The 25,595-nt window shown below is 41.3% G+C and overlaps 1 protein-coding gene across 1 annotated transcript; it reads left to right on the top strand.

The window, feature by feature from the left end:
- Positions 1 to 851: 851 nt before the first annotated feature.
- On the top strand, positions 852 to 4,622 carry LOC116113048 (protein NETWORKED 4A-like). The gene is made up of 4 exons (XM_031399191.1): positions 852 to 1,022; positions 1,738 to 1,792; positions 2,177 to 2,288; positions 2,792 to 4,622. Exons 2-4 carry the CDS (start codon positions 1,778 to 1,780, stop codon positions 4,411 to 4,413), a joined length of 1,749 nt encoding a protein of 582 aa, XP_031255051.1. The 5' UTR covers positions 852 to 1,022; positions 1,738 to 1,777; the 3' UTR covers positions 4,414 to 4,622.
- The last annotated feature ends 20,973 nt before the right edge of the window (positions 4,623 to 25,595 follow it).

The following is a 25,595-nucleotide window of genomic DNA, read 5'->3' as shown; positions in this document are numbered from 1 at the left end:
ACTCAGGGTTTGGTTCCGGTTCCTACTGGGAATCGATCGTTAACGGGTAGGTTCCGGTTCAAAAAATCTGGAACCAATATTGTGCAGTTTCGATTCCAGTTTCTGCAGTCAAGAACCGAAATCAGAACCAGAACTGGGAACCAGACTGATATGAAATAACACTAAAGAGTGGGGGGTTTTATAATTTTACTGTCATATATAAAAACTTCAATAAGATTTCTAGGGCAAACGAATTTTGAATTTGTGATTTTGCTATCATGTATAACATTAAAGAGTGGATGTTGTTAATTGTTATGTTACTTATTTTATATGTTATGTAATTTCATCATTTTAATTTTGGAGTTTGTAATTTTGAATTTGTGATTTTTCAACAGATTAGTGTAAATTGTAATATGAAATTCTTAGTTTCTATAAATTTGAATTGGAGGTGGAAGGCCTGAAGGCTTTATAATGTATTTGTAATTTTATTTTTTTGTTAACAAGTGCTAGGTGGGGGCGTATTTGTAAGTTTTTAAGGGGTTTTTTTGTTATTTTATAAACTTTTGGGGGTAAATAATTTTCGGGTACCCAGAACTGGAACTGTCGGTTTAGGTTCTGGTTTCAAATTTTAAGAACTATCGGTTCTAGCTCCTTAAAAAAATGTAGGGTACTCAGAACTGATCACTCCTGTCTGATAGGGATTTAAGTGGCTTTTTCTTATTTTACTAGACCTAATTAATTTCATCAAACCTTGAGGACGAAAATGTTATTAACTCCTAAGAAGTGTCTACACTTGGCCAGAGCTTTTGAACATCTTAAAGAATATTTTAAAAGTGAAAATATAAATTGAGTTTAATATAATATTGTTAAAAGTCGTTTGACTTTGTTGAATCCCATGTGAAAGATTCATATTAAAAAGCTCCTCTTCCCAGCCTCATCTCTCTGGAGTCAGTCTGAACAAACTCCACAACTTCTTCTACTTTCTCTCTGGTTTTCTTCGATGCTTTGGCGTGGGATCTGAAGCTCAACCAACCCTCTTATTCGTAAGTTTTTCAGTTTCCATTAACTTGGATCTGTTTCAATTTTTGTTTTTTGAGTCTACTCTTTTCATTCACTTTTCAATATTTTCCATAAAATTGAAGATCATCTTCATGCCAATATCATAGCTTTGATAATTTCATTTCATGGGATTTTATTTTTTGTTTAAAGGAACTAGAAAATTAAATTAATTTTGTTTATTTTGAATAAGTAAAAGTAAGTAAATTCTTTGAGTCTACGTCTAGTTAGTCTGAGAGAGACGCGTGAATATAGCTGGACGTCTCGTTTGGACAGTTGTTTTGTCTTTGCTCGTTTTTCCACGACTCGTAATCTCACGTGATGTCACCTTCATTGGGTCGGCTCCTTTCAGCCCATATTTACAGCCCAATTTCTTTTCAATATTAATTTTCTGAAATAATAATATTATGAATTAATTTCATGTATTATGTATGTAACATACTTTAAATGGAGATTATAATAATAAGTATGCTTTTGTATGGTTGGATTATATTTGAAATATGATGTTCATTCTATGGCACAGGCTAGATAATAACCTCAATAAAATGCATCAACCTAATGGTGTTTGAAATTGCGCTTTCGTTGGTCCTAATGGGTGAATTATAGTTAAATTATTTGAACCATTTTAATGTAATAATTTGTGCAGCTGGAGTTGTTTAGATGAATTTTTTAAATGATTTGTTTGATTGTTTAATGTTGTAGGTGACAAGGATTAGTATCAGCATTGTGTTTTCACCAACTAATGGCTACATCTTTGGTAAGAAATGAATCTCCATCATTCAAACACTAGTGGTATTGAGCTGAGAATTCGAAACAGCTATATATAGACACACACACACATGTTTAAAGAGATGACTTTTTGCTTGCATTAACTTGGATGTTCATGTATTCGTGACGTAAAAATGATATCATCACATAGGAGTACAGTGTGGTTTTCATGGTATTGTCAATTGTGGTCATTAGGAGCTTGATTCTTTCTAGTAAATAGTAGTGATTTATTTTTGTAATCTTTAGTGTGTTCGTCATCAGATACTTTTTGAACAAAATGAACTACTTAAATTTCCCATGCATGATTGGAATATTTTTTTGTTATGTATTATGGATTTAGCTATGGCATAATACTGTGTTTTTCTTTTTCCAGATTCACTCAAATAAAAATCTGAAGAGGATGCAATCGAGAAAGTCACATTCATGGTGGTGGGATAGTCACATCAGTCCCAAAAATTCTAAGTGGCTAGCGGAGAATCTTGAGGGTAAGCGAATGAGTATGCAGTTTTGATTCTTTTGTCAGAAACTGAGTCAATAGTAGGTGATGAACAATAAAGTGTTCTTGAGTAGGTTGCAAGCTTTGCTGAAATAAAATATCATTCATAAATTGAGTTTGGATTATGTTTCTTAGTTTTCTTGCCTGATATAACCCTATCCCCTGATATGGGTATCTATGGCTTCATTTAGAAACATTGTCTTATCTATCATTTGGTCAGAACTTTTCTTCAAGATTTTTCATTCTACGTTCTATTAGTGGCAGTGTTAAAATGGGTAATGTGGAACGTGGTTGTATAATTTTAGTTAGTTACTTTCCTGTTAACCTCTCTGTCTTATGTTTTTGACATTCCCTAATTTCATCACCTAGCTGTCTCGCCATGATTAGACTTTCCAAACTTTTCATTTGAAACAACAGAGGACTTCAGTGCTCTAACCATTTGAATGATAAAAATGTCAAACAAGAAACTGACCAAAAGATCCCTGGCTACAGAGATGGACCAGAGTGTTAAGAGGATGTTGAAGCTGATTGAAGAGGATGGAGATTCATTCGCCAAGAAAGCTGGGATGTATTACCAAAAGAGGCCAGAATTAATATCTCATGTTGAAGAGTTCTACCGAATGTACAGGTTTTTGGCTGAGCGTTATGATCATGTGACAGGAGAATTGAGAAAAAATATTCCGTCTGACCTCCAATCCCAGGGCTCAGGCATTTCTGACATTAGCACTGAGTTGCCCTCTCCATGTCCCTCTCCCGAACCAAAGCCAAGCCGTCCTAGATCTGGCCCCCGAGCTGCTGGTTTTGATGTCTTCCTTGGCTCTTTTGGAAGCAGCACTGATCTTTACCATAAAGAAGGAGATGACTCATCTTCATTAACAGATTCTGAGTCAGAATCCGATAATTCTTCAGTGAACAACTACTCTAGTTTAGTTGGGAATGGTGGTGATCAAGGGCTCCAGCCAAAAGTCATGGAATTGGAGACTGAACTTCGCGAAGATAAAGAAAAACTCCGGTTGCAACAGGAAGCAAATGCTGATGGATCAGCAAAGGATCCTAAAATTGTGAAATCTGAAGAACTGCTTGCTAGAATAGCAAACTATGAGGAAGAGCTGAAACATGCTAATGAGCAGATAAAGCTTTCGGGAGAAGAAATTTCTAGGTTGAAGATTGAGCTTGAAAATAATCAGTCATCGGAAATCTCCAACCATTTGCAGGCTGAATCTGGATCATTGGCAGAGACAAGTATTAAGACATGGGATGCTGAGCTGGACTTAGAGAAAAGTCAAGTGTCAAAACTTCAAGAAGCAGAAGCATTAGATGCAGATACCAAGATTCAGGCACTTTTGGATGAGCTAAGAACCACAAAAGAGAAACTTCAGGGTTCAGAAAAAGAAATTGCTACTTTAAAACATGAACTTGAGACTATCAGGTCAGAAAAAATCCAAAATTTGCAGAAGCAACTTGAATTGTCTCAGAAAGATGTCATAACATGGAAAGCTAAGCTGAACTCAGAGAAAAGAGAAGTTTCCAAGCTGCAAGAAAGAATCGCAAGGTTGAAAACTAGTTTATCAGACCGCGATCACGAGATCAGAGATTTGAAAATAGCATTATCTGATGCTGAACAGAAGATTTTCCCTGAAAAAGCACATATAAAGGCTGAAATAGCAGGTTTGCTAGATGAAAAGGTTTGCTTGCAGGAGCAGCTAAGAGAATGGGAATCACGTGGAAGGCGTTTAGACAATGAGATCAGAAAGATCAAGGCCGAGAAAACTGAGATGGAGCAAAGGCTTTATGATGAAATTAAGGAGTTAAAGTCAGAGATTGCGGTGAGGGAGGATTGTATAAACGAGTTGAATGGACATATTGATGCATTAAATTCCAAGAGAGATGAACTCAATCCAGAAATTAATAAACTAAAAGCTGATATGAGTTTTAAAGATGGTAAGATTAGTGTAATGGAAAAGCATTTGGAGGAATTACATATGGAACATGTGAAGCTAAATGCAGGTGTGGAAGAAGGTCGTAAGGTTGTAAGGGGATTGAGAGAAAGAAGTAAAGAAATGGAGAAGGAGATAGAGAGACAAAGAGTTATGATAATGGAAGGAGCGGAATAGAAACGAGAAGCAATAAGGCAGCTTTGTTTCTCACTAGAGCATTATAGAAATGGTTATCTTAGGCTTCGAAAAGCATTCATTGGAAACAAGGGAGTTGCAGTTTTAGTATGAATATTATGTAATGCAATTGGGTTGCTTGTTTTATTGCAATTTCTTTTTTGTAATTTGCAACTTCTTTTGATGTTTGGTTTGGATATACCATGTTTGATAATTGATATATTTATTTTTTTTTATAAATTCTTGTATTTCATGAAAACTGATTCCATAAATTGATTAAAATATTATCAAAAATAGTTTTTTAATGTTTTAAGAATATATTTTAGACATTAAAATTATGGTTATATTTAAAATAGATAAAAAAAAATTAGATTATTAAAATGTATTCAAAAATAGTTTTTGAATTCATTCCTAACTCTGTAAAATCGGAATATGGGAAGTCTTTTTTCTAAGTTTTTCTTTAATTTTTAACTTTAAAAATAATTTTTTAATGTTTTATATAATATATTTTAGACATTAAAATTATGGTTGTTTCTAACTTTTTTTTCTTAATTAAACCAGAACCTACTACTTTCGCTTAGGACAAAAGACGCTTTGAGAGATGAGGCTATGCCAAACGCTCTTCAATTTCGTCGAAACAAAATATAATTTATAATATAGTAAATAATTATACGTTGCAATGAAAACTATCCGCTCCAAAGCCTAGGATTTTCAGAAAGTATCAAATAACTCCATGGTATCATTTGGTTTCATCCAATTTTTTGATTTAATATTCAATTAAACAATGAAAATTCGTATTACCCTTCTCATCACTTAACAAAATAATAAAAATTTTATTTTATTTTTTTATTTTCCCAATAATTTTCTCTCTAAAATTTTTCTAAATGAGTAATGCTACAGTCACCGAAGTAGTGCACCAAATTCATGTATCGAATAACGTAACAAAATCCTGACCGTTGATTAATTTTAACTTAATATTAATCAATGGTTAAGATTTTATCATGTCATTCAATGTACAATCTTCGACTACTATATCTTTTTCGTTTTCCAAATAGATGTTGGTGATCTTTTGATATTATCGAAAAACAAGAAATTGCAGCAATTGGAAATAAACAGAAGTAGAAAATTAATCCACTTCAAGAAGGGCCCAATGTAGATTAATGTCTTCCTTTTCCTTACTTTGACCATGTGCTCTGAGTTGATGGTGAGCGAACCCGCGACGTCCTTGCAAGGAGCCCACTCCAAGGAGCATCCCATCGGAGTCTTGCACCACTATAAGCAACCAAAGAAGATCAAAAACAAATAATTGTGAAGTCAAGCATCCAATGAGTTAATGAAAGTAGATTTGTTTGAAAGATAAGAATAGAGAAAAATTAAACCAAAATTCAGTAAAGAAAATCAGAATTCGAAATACGTAGAAAATTCAATGGCTTGACGTAGGCTATGTCAGGACCATCTGCGGGGAAAAAACTAAAAAAATTTATGAGTTATGGGTTTTAGCTGTTTGGCTTCAATTTTGTTCATATAAAATTGTATTCTGACTAGAATTACACCCAACAAACTTAGAACGAAAGATCTCTTAAAAAGAAAAGAAAACAGTATAAGTAAAAAACCGAAAAAGGTTACCATCTGGTGGTCTAGTGGCTCCTTCCAGGCTCTTTGACCGTGATAGCCGTGTGAGAAGACTACCAGGGCATTTTGGTGATTTCATCATGAATGAGATGAATTAGTTTTTAAGGTTTTTGGTATGTAAGACCATCTCCAACCTATTGCACCAAATTGGTGTAAAATACTATTACATCTCTAATCCATTACACCAAATATTACACCAAAAAGAATGTTATTTAGAATATTTTATTTCTTTTTCTTTTATTGTACTAATCAATAATTAATCTATTTCACTCATTATTTTTGTATATATTAATTAAATATTGGGAATGATATTTTTATTAAATAATAATTACTTTGAAAATTATACTAATTTAATAAAATTAAGCATTTATTTAATCAAATAAACATTACATTTAATATAGAAAAACATTACATAATATAAAATGATACCAAAAAAAAAAAAAAAAAAAAAAAGCAACAACAACACAAAAGTAAAATTCCATATTGATAGTAATTTAATTTTCTGAATTAGTATATTCTTCCCACAAATGATCAATTAATGCATTTCGAAGAGCATGATGAGCCTCTGTATCCTTGATTTGTCTATGTCGAGCAAGAAAATTTTGAAATCAGACATTTTCATCTACGACAATTTCAACTTCGGGAGTTGGCGCTTCCATCTGTTCTTTTAATTTTAGTGTTTTTAAATTAGTGTTAATTTTTATTTTGAGTTATTGTAGTTTAATATTTGCATTGAATAAAGTTTTGTTTTTAATTTTTCATCATTTTTTGAATTATATCATTATTATGAATTTATTATTATAAATATTAACATAAATAATAATCAAATTAAATTAAATACAAATAATTAAATTTGGTGTGATTTTTGGTGTAAAATTTAATAACCAAATTAACTTAACAAAATTTAAAAAAAAAAAAAAAAATTAATGGTGCTACAATGCCACGCCAAATTTGGCGCGGTACTGTAACGCCACACCAAATTGGCGTGGCACTTAGCGCTAGGTTGGAGCAAAAAAAAAACCAAAATGGCATGGGTTGGAGATGCCCTAAGGGGGACACGGGAAATTGATGGGTGTTCCATCATCTCTGTCATTTTGCTGCAATTGTGTTTGCTTGTTGAATAGAAACTGATTCCCTCACCTTGAGTTGCTGCTTTGTGTGTTTTTTGTTCTTCTAGTGGGTTATTTGATTTGATTGCTTTACTTTGAGCTGGTGCCTTGTGTGTTTGATGTTCTTCTAGTTGGTTTTTGATCTAATAACCTTACATTGGTGCTAATCGTTTTATTTCGCTTGGACTTTCCTTGGTTTGATGGTACAGATCCGACTGGTTGGATTTTTTTGCAATTGGCTGAACAATTCTTTCAGTTTTATTGTATTGAGGACACTCAACGTCTTTAGCTTATCATACCATCAAACCGATAATGATTCCAGTGGTGCTTCCAATGGTACCAGTGGATGTTTATCAATAATCAGCTCTCTAATTGGCAAAATTTTACCAGATCGATAATGATTCGTTTTGCCAATGTCAACTTAGAAGCCCCTCAAGCTATTTTGGCCAAGCTGTGCCAGACATCTATAGTGGATGAATACCAAGCAACTTTTAAGGAACTAGCTAATCTTACAACACACCTACCTCAGTCTTTTTTCTTGGATTATTTCATATCGAGCCTCAAACCTGAACTCAAACATCCTATCCTCGTGTTTTGGCCCACAACAATGAGTCAGACCATTGCCTTGCCCGCTAGCAAGTTGTCTTGAATCCAGCCCATTACACTAAGTCCACTTACGTCAAACCTATCATAGTAGGGACTTCCAGCTTTACCACTACTCTGTCATCGTCGATGGCACCACCTTCATCAGCCATGTCATTGCCCTCTAAATGATTGTCTTCGGCTGAGATTCAACAAAGGCAGGACAAAGGAATCTCTTATTATTGTGATAAGTGGTTCACACCGTGTCACCGTTGCAAGAACCTGCGCCTCTTTTACATTGGTTTGGATTCGGAGGACCAAAGTGAGTTAGAGACTTTGGATTACGTCATGCTGATATCTCTTCCGGTTGCTCCACCTTTGTTGGTGGTGCTAGATGAGTCCTTGGAGCTTCCTTCCAAGATCAGTTTCCATGTGATGTTTGGTACACCTTCTTTTGCTTCCTTGCGATTTGTGGGCCAGTTGAATGCTGCTTCCATTCAAATCTTCGTGGATGGTGGGTTGACTTTGAATTTCATCCAACCCGTGTTGCTAAGTATCTTGGTCTAGCCATTGAAGTTGTTTTACCACCTACTACCGTGGTTGTTAGGGATGGGGCTAAGGTACCCATAAAGGGTTGTGTTCATTCTATTAAGATAACCATCCAAGGCATGACATAGTGGTCGATTTATACTTGTTACCTTTCCATGGGTTGGATGTCTTGTTAGGCATCACTTGGTTGATTACTTTTGGCACCTTATCATTGAATTTCAATACTTTAATATTGGGTTTTACTTCTGGGGACAAGATGGTTGAATTACAAGGGATGGCTGCGTCAATTGCGCTAATACAATATAGTTCTTTTGTTGCCTTCAAGAATCCCAAGTGTAGACGGCAAAATATACAGTTACAAAATAGGGGGAATGATCTCGTGAGGTTAAGGCCACCAGCAATCCGTTGTACCTGCACACACAAGAAAACAAGCGTGAAGCTTACGGAAAGCACCAGGGTGGTGTTTCCTATAGGCATTCTGATGCTCAAGTCAACAAATCTAGGCGAGGCTAATTTAGAGGGGGTTAGGGAAAGAGAAGGTTACCAGAAGTTAGTCAGAGATTGGGACTACGGCAGCGATGTAAGGCTCTCGAGAGTGAGAACTATGGGGCTAGAAAGCGTAGTCTTCCATGCCTGTGAGAGGACTGACCTCTTGTTTAAATAGCAGTTGTAGGATCTTCGAGTCCTAGTAGGATTATAAGTCCTTGGAAGTTGAGGTTTAGCGAATAGGAAAGCCTTTGACTCCTTTACCTTAGTGGGAGAGAGAGTCCCAATAGGTCTAAGACATGGATCTTAGATGAATTGGGATAGTAATGGATCTCTTCGATAAGATCTGGATAGTGTCGGAATAGGTAGGCAACCTTGGGGTCCAAGTAGAACTTAGGTCCAGTAGGTGATCTTGGATCAATAGGCTCGGACCCAGACAAGCTGATGAAGAGGTCTAAATGAATCAAGGCCTTTCTTGATTAGGCTCAAGCAGTGAGCAACATGGTAGGTGTAATGAGTGGGCCCAATAAGCGAACACCGTCATGGGCCCAATCGGGATTTGGCCATGACTTCGAGCTTTGTTGAAGGTGTCTTCCCTTTGGGCCTATTAAGGTCGAGGGCATTTTTTGGCCTTAACACCAAGCAACTAATGTGTTCTTTCGATTGGAAGTGTTGCCAGTGACAAACTCAAAGCATTCAGAGATACCAGCAAATCTTAAGTTGGTTTTACACCAATTTTCATCAGTATTCGCTCGACCCAAAGGCCTTCCTCTTGCTCGGTCTAATATCATGCCATTCCTTTACAACCAAGTACAACACCCGTGAACATCAAACCATAGCTATCCTCATTTTTAGAAAATCGAAATTGAAAGCTTGTCTAGGAAATGCTACATGAAGGATTGATTAGGCCAAGTACTAGCCCATTCTCGTCCTTTGTCCTATTACTAAAAAAAAAAAAAAAAAAAAAAAAAGCCTTAAATTTGGTCAGGATTAAGGATTGTTTTCAATTCCGACTGTGGAGGAGTTGTTTGATGAACTGCACGACGCTGAGGTTTTCTCTAAATTAGATTTATTAGATGGCTACCATCAAATTCACATAAGGGAATTAAATATTGCTAAGACTGCATTCAGAATGCATGCAGGGCATTATGAATATTAGTCATGCCTTTTGTCTTGACCAATGCCCCTGCCACATTTCAGGCTACGATGAATGAGACATTTAGGCCTTATCTTTGACACTTTGTTTTGGTGTTCTTGGACGACATCCGTTTGTATAGTTCGGATTGGGAGTCTCATCTTGCTCATTTGAAGCTAGTTTTTCAATCACTATAAGATCATTGTTATGAAAAGGGAGGCAAGCAGCGGAATTTGGGCTCTAACAAGAAAGATTCAGATAGATTAGGTGTGAGAGTGAGGTGTTTGAGTGAGCTGTTAAGAATTGGTTACTGGGCGAACAAATGGCAGTAAAGGATGGGATAAGGGAATAATTTTGTTAGGAGGAAAAGTGAATAAAAAGGGGAGGCAATTGAGAGGATGACCATCAGAAATTCATATGGGATATTGGGTAGGAAAGCTGACCCTCGAAGTTCAGCTACGATGGGGAGTAGTTTCCTGTTAATTTGTAAGTTTTTCTTTTATGTAAGGTCACTGATTCCAATTACTGGATTAGTCCATCCGTTTCTTTTATGCTTTTTGATTAATATAAATATTCAGTTTGTCATTTCCATTTCATTATTGCCATTTCCTGTTTCATTTGAGTTTTTGTTTGCTTTATTTTATCCAACAAAAGTGGTATCAAAGTAGTTCACCTGGGTTATGGTTGCAACGAGAATGGAGACAAGAGTAGAAAATATGGAAAGGGAAATAACCAGGATCAGGGTGGACATGGGTACAATCAGAGAGTGTTTAATGGAGCTACAGGGTTGGATGCGAAGGAAAGAGGAAGAAGAAGTCAGGAGTGAAGAAAGGGGCAAGTCAACAGAGGTACCTTTGGGTAACAATTAGGGTAGGGTTGGTCTGAATGGAGGAGAAAATCAGGATGGTCAACCGAGAGGTGGAAGTCGAAACCAACATCACTGTGAGTCAAGTAGCACCAACAACACCATCCGAGGAGATTTTGGTGGCGCAAGTTGGAGCTACCAGTCTTCTCCGGAGAGGATCCATATAGGTGGCTGTTTAGGATTGAGAGACATTTCATAGTCAATGGAATAGAAGAAGTAGAGAAGTTAACTGCGACGACAGTATGCATGGGGGGAGATGTCGTAAATTGGTACCAGTGGATAAAGGTGAGAGCTTGGGTGGCGACATGGCAAGCCTTCAAACTTGCCCTTCCTCATCGTTTCAGTGGGTCCCAAGAAGGGAGCCCATATGAGACGCTCATGGGCATCCAGCAAATGGGAACCGTTGAGGATTAGCGACGGCGTTTCGAAGCTGTTACAACACCGTCGGCGGAGGAGAAAGAAGAAATACTAATGGCCGCCTTCTTGAATAGGCTGAAATCAAAGATAAGGGTGGAGATCAAATTAAACCAGCCCAACACTTTAATCCAACTCTTGGATTTGGCCCAAAGAGTGGAAGAAAGAATTGGGCCTTGGATGAATTAAGGGTTGGGTCAGGCAAGTTTGGAAAGAATATTGGGCCTGCTGGGCGTGTGAGTATGGAGAGTGGATTGGGCTGTGGGTCACATTTTGCTGGGCTTGGAGCGGGTCACAATTATGGATCATCAGAAGTCGGGTCTAGGGCCCAATCTCCCTTCAACCAAAACTCCAACTCCGCCAGAATTCTTACCATCTCTGAACAGTTGCAACAACGATGATTTACCAGTCAGTCTTCGAGAAATCGTTGAACTTGGGAAGATTGTCAACCTAACAGCATACCGATAGCTAGTTACCGGAGCAGCAACCTCCCATCGCCGCGACCTGTTTAGTCCAACTCAAATTTTTGGTGAAGCTTCCCTTTCAGACACATGACCGCGGCTGAGATCCAATGGAAAAGGCAGCAAGGAATCTGTTTTAGGTGCGATGGCAAATTCTTACTAGGGCACAAGTGTAGGGAACCTCAGTTTTAGGTGATATTAGTGGATGAAGAAGTTGGGGAAGAAACAAGAGAAGAAAGGGAAAGTGAAGAAGAGGTCCCAACCCCCCAACAAAACTCTATTGAACTTTCCCTAAGCTTAGTAGTGGGAATCAATAGACCAAAGACATTAAAGTTGAGGGGATAGATAAATGGTAGAGAAGTGATTGTCTTGATCGATAGTAGAGCTTCACATTATTTTATCCGCAAAGACATCATTGATAGGTTATCTCTCCTAGTAACACGGATGAAACTATTTGGATTTCAAGTGGGCGACGGATTTAAAGTTAGAAGTGAAGGCGAGTGTCAAGGGGTTTGTTTGGAAATTCAAGGGGTTACGATTGTTCAGAATTTTTTCCCTTTTGACATGGGAAGTGCCGATGTGATTTTAGGGATTGGTTGGCTTGAAACGTTAGGTAAGACAACTACAAATTGGAAGAAACATGTCATGAAATTCAAATTGGGAACAGAAAAGGTGAAACTAGTGGGTGATCCATCCTTATACAAGACTTTGGTTTCCCTAAAGGCGATGATCAAGACCCTCCAAACTGAAGGTCATGGGTGCTTAATTGAATTTGGACAGATTCAGATGCAACATGTTGATACAGATAGCATGGATTCCCAAGTAAGTACCTTATTACAAGCGTTTGATTTTGTTTTTACTCTACTTATTGAATTACCACCTGTGAGATCCCAAGACCATGCCATCCGTTTGAAACCTGACACCTTACCCTCAAATATACACCCTTACCATTACCCATACTACCAAAAAAAATTAGATTGAGAATTTAGTGAGGGAAATGCTCCAAATCGGGATCATCTGACCAAGTGTTAGCCCATTCTCTAGTCTTGTTTTGTTAGTTAGAAAAAAAGATGAGGGTTGGCGATTTTGCATTGATTATCGAGCTCTCAATTAGAGTACCATTCTAGATAAGTTCCCAATACCAGCCATAGAAGAATTACTTGATGAATTAAGGGGTGCACAAGTGTTCTCCAAAATCGACCTTAAGTTAGGTTACCACCAAATCAGAGTGAGGGAAGAAGACATTGATAAAACAACCTTCTGGACTCATGAAGGGCATTATGAGTTCCTGGTCATGCCTTTCGGATTGACAAATGCTCCCTCAATATTTCAGGCTCTCATGAACAATATTTTTTGACCATATTTGAGGAAATTTATTCTGGTATTCTTTGAAGATATACTTGTTTATAGCCCGAATCTTGAAACACACCTAAGGCATTTACAGGTTACTCTCTAGACATTATAGCAACACAAACTCGTCGCCAACAAGAAAAGATTGTGTATTTGGCAGAGAGGATAGAGTACTTGGGGCAAATAATTTCCTTAAATAGGGTTGCAGCTAACCTCTCAAAAATTGAGAGTATGGTAAACTAGCCGACACCAAAAGATATCAAGGCTCTCCGAGGATTTTTGGGACTCACTGGATATTATCAACAATTTGTTCAGGGTTATGGGAAGATTGCCCGTGCACTGACATCCCTTTTGAAGAAGGATTCTTTCACTTGGAATTCAGAGGCCCAAAGAGCATTTGAGGAGTTGAAACATGCAATGAATTTGGTCCCAGTTCTTGCTATGTCAGATTTCTCTAAAACTTTTGTGGTCGAAACTGACACCTCCGAGAGTGTGATTGGAGCTGTATTGATGCAGGATGGACGACCTTTAGCTTTCTTCAGTCAAAGATTATCTCATTGATCACAACTTAAATTAGTGTATGAACGAGAATTGATGGCAATTGTCTTCTCTATGCAGAAATGGAAGCATTATCTTATGGGAAGGCATTTTATTATCTGCATTGATTAAAAGAGTCTCCGTTTTCTGATGGACCAATAGGATCAACAGAAATGGGTTACTAAGTTAATTTGGCTCGATTGGGCTCCAACCCAAACGCCCCATTTTGCCAAACACTCCCAATTTGATTTATTTTATTTTCCATCATTATCTCAATTAAAATCAATTAATATATATTTAAATATATATTAACATTTAACAATAATGATAATATATTTAAATATGTGCGAACACACATTTAAACGTAATTTCACTTATTTAATTTTTCTAACAAATTAAATAAAGACTACGACCTCAGAAATTTAATTGCACTGTGAAATTACCAAAATACCTTTTTGCCTTAAAAGACGAAAACGCCCTTTTTTCTTCTTAGATCTTAAATTATCTTCTACGTGTGTGACCCATAGGCTCCTCATCATATCGGCAGTGTATAGTATCGCGATTAACACCAATTAATCGTCTCACTAATACACAGACCAAGATTGGCCCCTAGCAAGGCATCATGGCCACCCGATAGATTCGGATTTAGCAAAGTAGCTACCTGTCAACGATATGGTTACCATGCAATTCGATCCTTTCATCATACGTTATCTCGACGAGATGAAGGCATAGAAATAGTGTCAACCTTCGGTTACTCTCGATATTATTTATTCAGTTTCTGGACCAATGACCCGTATTATAAACTGGATAGAGCAACAACTCAATCCCACTGTGGCCACAGTTTTAGTGTCATTGCCATATACTGAATTGCGCCGTGAGATAACTTTCTCCCGTACCCGGGAGTGATGAATCCTCTGTCAATCCACCATAGTCTTGATACACTCCTTGATGCAGCCAATCACCACCGTATTGACAGCTCTGAAAAGAACTGCGTTAGGCTAGTGTCAAACTACACCAATCGGTGCACAAGGCGCTCTGGTGATCTCAAGTCTAAGGATCACATGCACCACAATTCGTTAGAGGATTTGTTCCATAGACATAATCAATTTTTGAATTGGGTGGGTTTATTAATTAATTACCCTCTTAAATGTGCAGAATGTCCATTGGCTTTACAGGTTATTAAAAACTACAGATTAGACCCTTTGCAAAAAATACAGAATTGGGAAAGTTACAGGCTTCGCCGCAGCGAAGGTTTTATCTTTGCCGCGGCGAGGAAGCTACAGACTTTGCCGCGGCGGCGAGGTTTACAGTATGTACTTCATCGCGGCGAAGGTTTTATCTTCGTCGCGACGAGACCTTCAATATCGGCCAGACACTGAAAATAGAGTTGCGGATGCACTGTCTCGAAAGGGTGAACCAATCAAACAAGCAATCCTCTTCTTAGTGTGTTTTGCAGGAATGGAAGAGTTAGAAAAGGTAATTCAACAAGATCCTAAGTTATGATTGATTATCCAAGACTTAATTAAGGATCCCAATAGCTGTCCTACTTTTCGGCTGCAAGGAAGTCAATTGATGTATCATGATTGCCTGGTGCTACCCAAACTCGGCCCACATATCCAGAAGCTTCTACAAGAATTTCATTCTTCACCAATTGGCGGCTGTTAGGGCCAAAAATCGTCCTTGGCCCGAATAGGAAAACGGGCTCGACACTGAAGAAGAAGCCAGGCCCAATCCCGATATGACCCAACCAGATTAGGCCCATTTGGTACAAGATATAGCCAGCCCAAACCACGTGGGCACAAGCCTCCTAATCTCGGTCCATTTCCTAGGTCCATGGGTGAATCCAGAGCCCACAACCCTCTCAGAATCCTTTCCTACTCCTGATCAATCTCCCATTCAAGGTCACCTTCCTATTCCTGATCACTTTCCTACTCGGAGTTACTCTCCTAATCAGAATCACCTTCCTATCCGGATACTGGTAAGACAACTTACCACGGCCCTAATTCTTCTAGGGTTTGCATCAGAGTCATACTATGACTCCTACTTCTACCAGGATTAGGAGACCAGACGACCACTATATAAGCAGAGGCCAGCCCTCTCACAAAGGGGAGATGACATTACACCTTCACACCTGAAGCTCTTACTTGAGAGCTTCGCTTCACCGCCGTAGTCACAGTCCCCGACTAGACTTCCGGTAATCTCTTACAACCTAGCCCTCACTATATTAGCCTTTCAGCCTTGCTGACTTGAGCGTCGGAATGCCTACGGCAAACACCACCCCGGTGTTCCCGTTCGCTTAACGTGTGTGTTTTTCTATGTGTGCAGGTACAGCAGATCGCTATTGGCCTCATCCTCACGGGATCAGACCTCATTTTCGTATAGGTAAATTTTTACGTCTACAGTTTGGCGCCCACCGTGGGGCCTCTAGCAATCATTCGGCTTGACGAACCTTGCTACGTGGAGGAATATTCCATGGCTGACAATCCTGACAACGCTAACTCCGGCGTCGAGGCCAGACTGGAGGCTTTGACCGCTCTCATGCAATAAAACTCGGACAAGGTGGCCATGTTGGAAGCCGAAAACGCATCCATTAGGGCTAAAAACCAGTCTCTAAAGGAGAAAGTAAGTCAATTCTATGATCTCGAGTTTCTGCCCAAACAAGTACCCCCCAATCGGTTCCGCGCCCTTATCCTATCCGTGCAACCTCTCTCCACACCAGAGCATCGCCCCTCGGCCTCTTGTAAAGGGCCTCGTCCGTTAAGCGTACTGGTGCTCGACGACTCCGTTTTGACTAATGGGGACAAAGTTATGCCAACAGAACACCATCCAGCCGATCCATCCCAGCCTCGTGACCAAGACGATCCAGTAACAGAGAGCCCGCATCCGTAAGACCAGCCCATCCTTACCGTCCCGCTCCACCTCCAGTCAACAACCCAAACACAAACCCCATTTGGCTCGGCTCACCCTCGTGGGTTGAACGACCAAACCAAACCAACTCTAACACTCGAGCTCATCCATCCTGACGGACTGAACGACTACCAGACGACTCCCCTGACCATTCATGTAGGGCGGAATAATAGAATAATGACAATGGGAGTCATCCAACTGGAAGGGATGAACGAAGATCCATGCTACCAAGGAATGCACGATGGAATGATTTATCAGACCGCCCCCCGAGGGATGACCCAACGGAAGGTACCGAGAATGAATGCAGTAGCAGACCCAGTAAGACGGGATTATCTGGTAGTATCCCCCTTTCCTATGGAATAAGTACTAGCCAAGAGGCTGGTCGATGTCGAGGCAGTGATGAGACGCATTCCAGGAATGCCGGTCCCAACCAAGAAGAGCAGACCCCATTGTTACGCCGATTCACCCTTTGTGGATGAGATCGTCTTGGCTGACATGCCCTAGAAATTCACCATTCCCAACATGAAACCCTACGACGGCACAACCGACCCAGATGATCACATAGCCTCGTACAAGTAGCGGATGTTCACTATCTCAATACCCCGAGAGTTGAGGGAAGCCTGCATGTGCAAGAGTTTTGGTTCAAGCTTATTCGGTCCAGCACTCCAGTGGTACACAAATCTCCCGAACGGTTCCATCGACTCATTGGCTCAGCACACTGACACCTTTGTGGAGTAGTTCGCCAACAGCAAGAAACTCGGGAAGCTGTCGGCCGATCTATACAGAGTATACCAGAGGAGGGGAGAGCCACTGAGAGAGTATGTCAACATATTCAACAAAGAGAAGATTTCCATCCCTTCCTGTAACCCTGAGACAGTTGTAAACGCCTTCAAAAAATGTCTCCTCCTGGGTGGTGAACTATACAAAGAACTGACGAAGCTAGGTTGCACCATGATGAAAGACGCCTCGGCCAGAGCAATGATTCAAATAAGGTGGGAGGAAGATGAGATGAATCAGGCAATTCACGCCTGGTATGATTGAATGCAAAACAATAGGAGGCCAGAGCTCAGATCGATTGTAGGCCCTACAAGGTCACCAAAGAAGCAGGGAAGAGCGCCTACAAACTCCAGACCCCCGATGGCAAAGACATCAACAACAGTTGGAATGTCATTCACCTCAAAAGCTACTACTTCTAGGTGAACCTTGTCTTTTTTTCGTTTTTCATTTTCTTCATTTTAAAAAGGATGAGTGGGCCTATCCACCTCCTCTTAGACAGTCGGCCTCATGGCCAAATATTTAATGAAGTGCTATTCAGAAGTTTTCGTCTCCAAATCTATCCCGATCGATGAATTACTTACACCTTCAAATCGGCCCTGCCCGATGAACGTACTGACACCTTCAAATCGGCCTTGCCCGATAACCATACGGACACCTTCAAATCGGCCTTCCCGATGAACGTAGGGATACCTTCAAATCGTCCCTGTCCGATGAACGTACGGACACCTTCAAATCGGTCCTGCCCGATGAACGTACGGACACCTTCAAATTGGCCCTGCCCGATGAACGTACGGACACCTTCAAATCGGCCTTGCCCGATGAACATACGGACACCTTCAAATCGGCCTTGCCCGATAAACGTATGGATACCTTCAAATCGGCCCTGCCCGATAAACGTGCTGACACCTTCAAATCGACCCTGTCCGATAAACATACGTACACCTTCAAATCGACCTTGTCCGATGAGCGTACTGACACTTTCAAATCGGCCTTGCCCGATCACCGCACGGACACCTTCAAATCGGCCTTGCCCGATAAACGTACGGACACCTTCAAGTCGGCCTTGCCCGATAAACATACGAACACCTTCAAATCAGCCCTGCCCGATGAACGTACGGACACCTTCAAATCGGCCTTGCCCGATAAATGTACGGACACCTTCAAACCGGCCCTGCCCGATGAACGTACGGATACCTTCAAATCGGCCCTGCCCGATGAACATATGGACACCTTCAAATCGGCCCTGCCCGATGAACGTACAGACACCTTTCAATTGGCCCTGCTCGATGAACGTACGGACACCTTCAAATTGGCCTTGCCCGATAAACGTACGAACACCTTCAAAACGGCCTTGCTCGATAAATGTACGGATACCTTCAAATCGCCCCTACCCGATAAACATGCTGACACCTTCAAATCAGCCATGCCCGATAAACGTAGTACACTTTCAAATCGGCCTTGTCCGATGAACGTACTGACACTTTCAAATCGGCCTTGCCCGATAAACGTACGGACACCTTCAAATCGGCCTTGCCCGATCACCGTACGAACACCTTCAAATCGGCCTTGCCCGATAAATGTATGGACACCTTCAAATCAGCCCTGCCCGATGAACGTACGGACACCTTCAAGTTAGCCCTGCCTGATGAACGTACGGACACCTTCAAATCGGCCTTGCCCGATAAACGTACGGACACCTTTAAATCGGCCTTGCCCAATCAACGTACGTACACCTTCGAATCGACCCTGCTCGATTCACGACGACACCTTCAGATCGGCCCGGCCCGATCAACGTACGTACACCTTCAGATTGACCTTGCTCAATCTACGGATTTAGACCCTCGGATCGACCCTGCTCGATCCATAGATTTACACCTTCGGATTGACCCTGCTCAATCCATGGATCTACACCTTCGGATTGACCCTGCTCGATCCATGGATCTACACCTTTGGATCAGCCCTGTCCGATCCACGGATTTACACCTTCGGATCGGCCTTGTCCGATCCACAGATTTACACCTTCGGATCGGCCCTGTCCGATCCATGGATTTACACCTTCGGATCGGCCTGTCCGATCCACAGATTTACACCTTCGAATCGGCCTGCCCGATCCATAGATTTACACCTTCGGATTGATCCTGCTCGATCCACGGATCTACACCTTCGGATCGACCCTGCTCGATCCATAGGCTTACACCTTCGAATCGACCCTGCTCGATTCACAGATTTACACCTTCGGATCGACCCTACTTGATCCACAGATTTACACCTTTGGATTAACCCTGCTCAATCCATGATCTACACCTTCGGATCGACCCTGCTCGATCCACGGATTTACACTTTTGGATTGACCCTGCTAAATCCACGGATCTCCACTCAACCTGACCGACCGATCGACCGACTCAACTCCACCATCACTCCCCAAGAACCAGGTATTGGACCTCCACTCTACCCGATAGACTGACTCAACTCTACCATCACTCCCCAAGAACCAAGTATTGGACCTCCACTCTACCCGACGGACCGACTACACTCCATCCTCACTCCCCAAGAACATTTATTGGATGTCCACTCCATCGGATCGACCGACTGACTCAACTCCATCCTAAGAACCATGTATTAGATGTCCACTCTACCCGACCGACCGACCGACTGACTCAACTCCACCATCACTCCCCAAGAACCAAGTATTGGATGTCCACTCTACCCGATGGACCGACTCCACTCCATCCTCACCCTCCAAGAACCATGTATTGGATGTCCACTCTACCGAACCGACCGACTGACTCAACTCCATCCTCCCCAAGAACCATGTATTAGATGTCCACTCTACCCGACTGACCGACCGACTTAACTTCACCATCACTCCCCAAGAACCAAGTATTGGATGTCCACTCTACCCGACCGACTGACTCAACTCCACCATCCTCACTCCCTAGGAACCAAGTATTGGATCTCCACTCTACCTAATCGACCGACTCAACTCCACCATCCTAACTCCCCAAGAACGAAGTATTGGATCACCACTCCACCCGACCGACCGACCAACCGACTCAACTCCATCCTCCCCAAGAACCAAGTATTGGATCACCACTCTCCCTATGCCACCGACCGACCCGGTCTTTTCAAACTTTGACTATCACCACTCCACCCGACCGACCGACCGACCGACTGAACTCCACCATCCTAACTCCCTAAGAACGAATTATTGGATCACCACTCCACCCGACCGACCGACCGACTCAACTCCATCCTCCCTAAGAACCAAGTATTGGATCACCACTCTCCCTATGCCACCGACCGACCGACCGACCGACCCGGTCTTTTCAAACTTTGACTATCACCACTCCACCCGACCGACCGACCGACTCAACTCCATCCTCCCCAAGAACCAAGTATTGGATCACCACTCTCCCTATGCCACCGACTGACCGACCGACCCGGTCTTTTCAAACTTTGACTATCACCACTCACCCCGCCCCCCGCCACCGATCAACACACAGACTTAACCTGTCTAAAAAATTCAATCGCCCTTCCTACCCAACCGAGCCAACACATTGCAACAGGTCGGCTCCCGCAACGAAGCTTACACTCCCATGCTTCACATCCAGGAGATTCTCCAAATCTGGGCGATTGGCTAAGAGCAGTCTCGCACTTGTTCACCCTCGAGGTGATCAAGCCAAAGGGCCTCGTCCATTCAGTCTTCCATAGCGGACGAGTGGGTAGCCATGGGTCAAATGTTTGCGCATTTTGTTTAGCCCTTTGGCATCTAGTAAAAAGCGCCGTGGAGTCACAAGCTCAAGTCTTACGGTCCAACAAGTCGGCAGAGCCGATTCCATCCCATTCGATCACCTGAGTACCCCAACCGAATGAACCTTTAATTTAACATCGTCTCCAACTCATTCGACTCGACATACCGAGCGGATACCCCTGTCATGGGATTTTAGTTCACTTCTTCAGTCGGCAGGACACACCGAACGAGCACGTGAGCCCCAGAAGTCTCGTTATCTCAGTCCCTTCGACCCTTCACACTGATCGGGCACACCCTCTTGGGGTGATTGCACATTTCGGATCAACTTTGATACCGAGCAACCCTTAACTACGAATCACCTACATCAAACTGGTTAGCTATGCCGGCAATCGACCGTTCAGGAAGGGAGACCGAGTGCCCATCGATCGCTTCCTACTCTCTCACTTAAGAAACTCTTTAACTCAGAGAGTGGGGGGCAAACTGTTAGGGCCAAAAATTGTCCTTGGCCCGAATAGGAAAACGGGTTCGACACTGAAGAAGAAGCCAGGCCCAATCCCGATATGACCCAACCAGATTAGGCCCATTCGGTACAAGATATAGCTAGCCTAAACCACGTGGACACGAGCCTCTTAATCTCGGTCCATTTCCTAGGTCCATAAGCGAATCCAGAGCCCACAACCCCCTCAGAATCCTTTCCTACTCCTGATCAATCTCCCATTCAAGGTCACCTTCCTATTCCTGATCACTTTCCTATTCGGAGTTACTCTCCTAATCAGAATCACCTTCCTATCCAGAGGTTGGGAAGGGATGAAAAGAGATGTCAAATCCTTTGTTGCGGCTTGGTCAACCTGTCAACAAAATAAATACGACGCCCTCAGTCCAGTTGGTCTTCTACAACCTCTTCCGATCCTGACTCAAGTTTGGGATGACGTTTCAATGGATTTTACAATGGGACTTCCTCGAGTTCAGAATGTTGATACTATTTTAGTTGTTATCGATCAACTCACAAAATATAACAATTTTCTCACCCTCAAACACCCTTACACAACAAAAGATGTGGCAACTTTATTCGCACAAGAAATCATATGGCTACATGGGTTTCCGCGAACCATCATTTCAGATCGTGACCGTGTATTTATGAGTCTCTTTTAGAAAGAATTGTTTAAGCAATCTGGCACCCATCTCTTATGAGTTTGGCCTATCACCTGCAAATAGACGACCAATCCGAGGTGGTTAACATATGCTTAGAGACTTATCTTCGGTGTTTTGTGAGTAGCCAACCACGACAGTGGCCAAAATGGATCTATTGGGCAAAATTTTGGTTCAGAACTACCTACAGTAGCTCTACAGGAATGACACCTTTCAAGGCACTCTATGGCCGAGATCCACCAGCTCACATGAAGTATATTGATAACCGTTCGATGGTTGTTGAGGTGAACCAACAATTACAAGATTGCAACTTCATATTACAAGAATTGAAGGACAACCTTGTCAAGAATCAAAACCGCATGAAATGCTATAGTGATGGGAAACGACGAGAGGTAACTTTTATTGTGGGTGAAATAGTTTATTTGAAACTCCAACCTTACCGTTTCCGCTCTTTAGCTACCAGATTTAATGAGAAGCTGAGCCCCCGATATTATGGCCCTTTTGTGATTGCCGACAATATAGGCAAAGTAGCTTACTAGCTGACACTACCACCGACCACCCGAATCCATAATGTGTTCCATGTTTCTCAACTCAAGAAGGCCACATTCCCTCCACCTATGACTCAACCCCTACCAGACAACCTTGATGAAGATATGGTCCTCAATGTTGAGCCTAAAGAAGTGTTGAAAATGCGTCGGTTATTGAATGGAGATTATGAAGTCCTTATCAAATGGCAAGGGCTAACTCACTATGAAAAAACATGGGAAGATTTTTCTACTCTCAACCGTCAGTTTCCTTCTTTCCACCTTGAGGACAAGGTGGCTCTCCTTGGGGCGAGTAATGATGAAACCACCCGATATGTGGTATATAGTAAGAAAGCCAAGGGAGGCAAGTAGGGGAATTTGGGCTGTGACAAGAAAGATTCTGATGGATTAGGTGTGAGAGTGAGGTGTAAAAGTTGAGTGAGCTGTTAAGAATTGGTTATTGGGTGAACAAATGGCAGTAAAAGACGGGATAAGGGAATAATTCTGTTAAGAGGAAAAGTGAATAAAATGGGGAGGCAATTGAGAGGATGATCATCAGAAATTCATATGGGATATTGGGGAGGAAAGCTGACCCTCAAAGTTCAGCTGGGATGGGGAGTAGTTTCCTGTTAATTTGTAAGTTTTTCTTTTATGTAAGGTGACTGATTCCAAGCACCGAATTAGTCCATCCGTTTCTTTTATGCTTTGTTTGATTAATATAAATATTCAGTTTGTCATTTTCATTTCATTATTGCCATTTCCTGTTTCATTTGAGTTTTTATCTGCTTTATTTTGAGTTGCGAAAATGCGGGGATCCAACACATTGCTTTGTGGCAAAGCGGTCCAAGATTGACTTTGGGAAATATTCTATCCGGTACCTTGGGCCTGTGGTTTCAAGTAAGGGAATTGAGGTGGAGACACAGAAAATCCAGGCAACTTTGGAGTGGCCTATTGCCTCTTTGGTAAAGAGTTTGAGAGGATTTTTGGGCCTCATTGGCTATTACCATCGGTCTGTTCACGGTTATGCTCAAATGGCTGCTCCTCTAACTAATTTACTTCAAAAGGATGGGTTTATTTGGTCTGCCCGAGCACAGCAAGCTTTTGAACAATTGCAGCACGCGTTGACCTCGGTTCCAATACTGGCCTTACCAAATTTTACCTTGCCATTTACCATCGAGGCGGATGCCTCAGGTTCGGGTATAGGGGCGGTACTTACTTAGAAAGGTCACCCCATTGCTTATTTTAGCAAGAAGCTCTCATCTTGAATGCAAGTTCTTCCAACATATCACGGGAGATGTTTGCTATTACTTCGGCAGTTCAGAAATGGTGGCAATATGTCCTTGGCCAGAAATTCATCACTAAGACAGATCAAGAAAGCCTTTGGAACCTCACTTCTCAGACTATTCACACTCCCGAACAGCAGCAATGGCTTGCTAAGCGAATTGGCTATGACTTTGATATTGAGTACTACCCTAGCAAAGAAAACAAAGTCGCTGATACGCTGTCTCGGGTGCCTACACAGTGTTTTTTGGCTTTCTCTAACCCTTCATTTGATTTTTTGTCAGGTTTACGACAGGAGATTGCTACTAATCCAGCCTTACAGGCCATTCAACAACAACTGCTTACTCCTCTCTATACCTGATTATATAGGGCGTGATGATGGGTTGCTATTTTGGCATAACCGATTGGTCATTCCTGAGGATTCCCCCCTCCGCTTTCAGTTAGTGAGTTCCATGATAGTCCAGTGGGTGGTCATGCCGGGGCTTTACGAACCTTCAAGCGAATGGCCACTAATTTTTGTTGGAAGAACAGGCGCAAAGACATCCAAAGTCATGTCCAGAGCTGCCATGTTTGCCGCCAAAGAAGTGCCCCAATGCGTCGCCTGCTGGGTTATTACAACCACTACCAATTCCAAGTCGTGTATGGGAGGATATCAGCATGGGCTTTATTACTGGATTACCTAACTCTGAAGGAACGACTGCTATCATGGTGGTGGTTCATCACCTCAGCAAATATGCCCACTTCATTGCTTTATCCCCCCTTCATTTTCCAATTCGAAAGTGGCGGCTGTGTTTGCTTCAGAAAAAGGCTTCATGGATTGCGGAAATCAATAGTGTCTGACAGGGATCCATTGTTCATTAGCTCGTTTTGGCAGGGGCTCTTCCGTTTGCAAGCAGTGGCAGACCCAGGACTTTTGCCTGGGGGGCCTCCGCGGCTCTATCGTTCTTTGTCGAATAACTTGTGATGTTAAATAACTTGTGAAAACTTTACAAAATCACCAAATTTTAAGTAAAGAAAATAATATATTATTAAGAATTTGAAAGAAAAGAATACAATAACACAATATTTTTCTACTTAATAAATCTATGAGAAGCAAAATTTTGAGTCAATGTCTTGAGTAAATCAGTAAACTTTAAGCAAAACTTTTTTTTAATTTTTGGATTTTAAAAATTATAATATAAATTTTCATGACTTTGATCAGACCTAACCTAATCTAAAGTCTACCAAAACTTAAATTAAGTCAACGTTGTATTGACTTTTAATATGAATTAATAAAAAAATAGGAATTTTTTTTAGTATAAATATAGATAATAACTCAAATTTCTTTAATAATTTTGAGTAGTGTGTACCATCCGCAAACAGATGGACAAACTCAAAATCTGAATGGGAGTCTCGAACACTATTTTCGTAGCTTCGTGGCTCATCCTGACCAAACCGCTGGGGAAAATTTCTGCCTTGGGCAGAATTGTGGTATAACACTTCAGCTCATTCCTCAGATGGAATGAATCCATTTGAGATTGTTTACGGGCGTGCAGCCCTTGCCATTCCTGATTATATTCGAGGGTCTACTTCTAATGCTGCTGTGGAACTTGACTTGTTGCACCGTCATGAGCTTTAGGCAGCTTCGTACTAATTTACTTCGAGCTCAATGTCAAATGAAAAAGTCCGCAGATCGC

This window comes from Pistacia vera, unplaced genomic scaffold (genome assembly GCF_008641045.1).
Source record: "Pistacia vera cultivar Batoury unplaced genomic scaffold, PisVer_v2 Contig673, whole genome shotgun sequence".
NCBI classification, from domain to species: Eukaryota; Viridiplantae; Streptophyta; class Magnoliopsida; order Sapindales; family Anacardiaceae; genus Pistacia; species Pistacia vera.
This window is presented reverse-complemented; position numbering and strand designations above follow the sequence as displayed.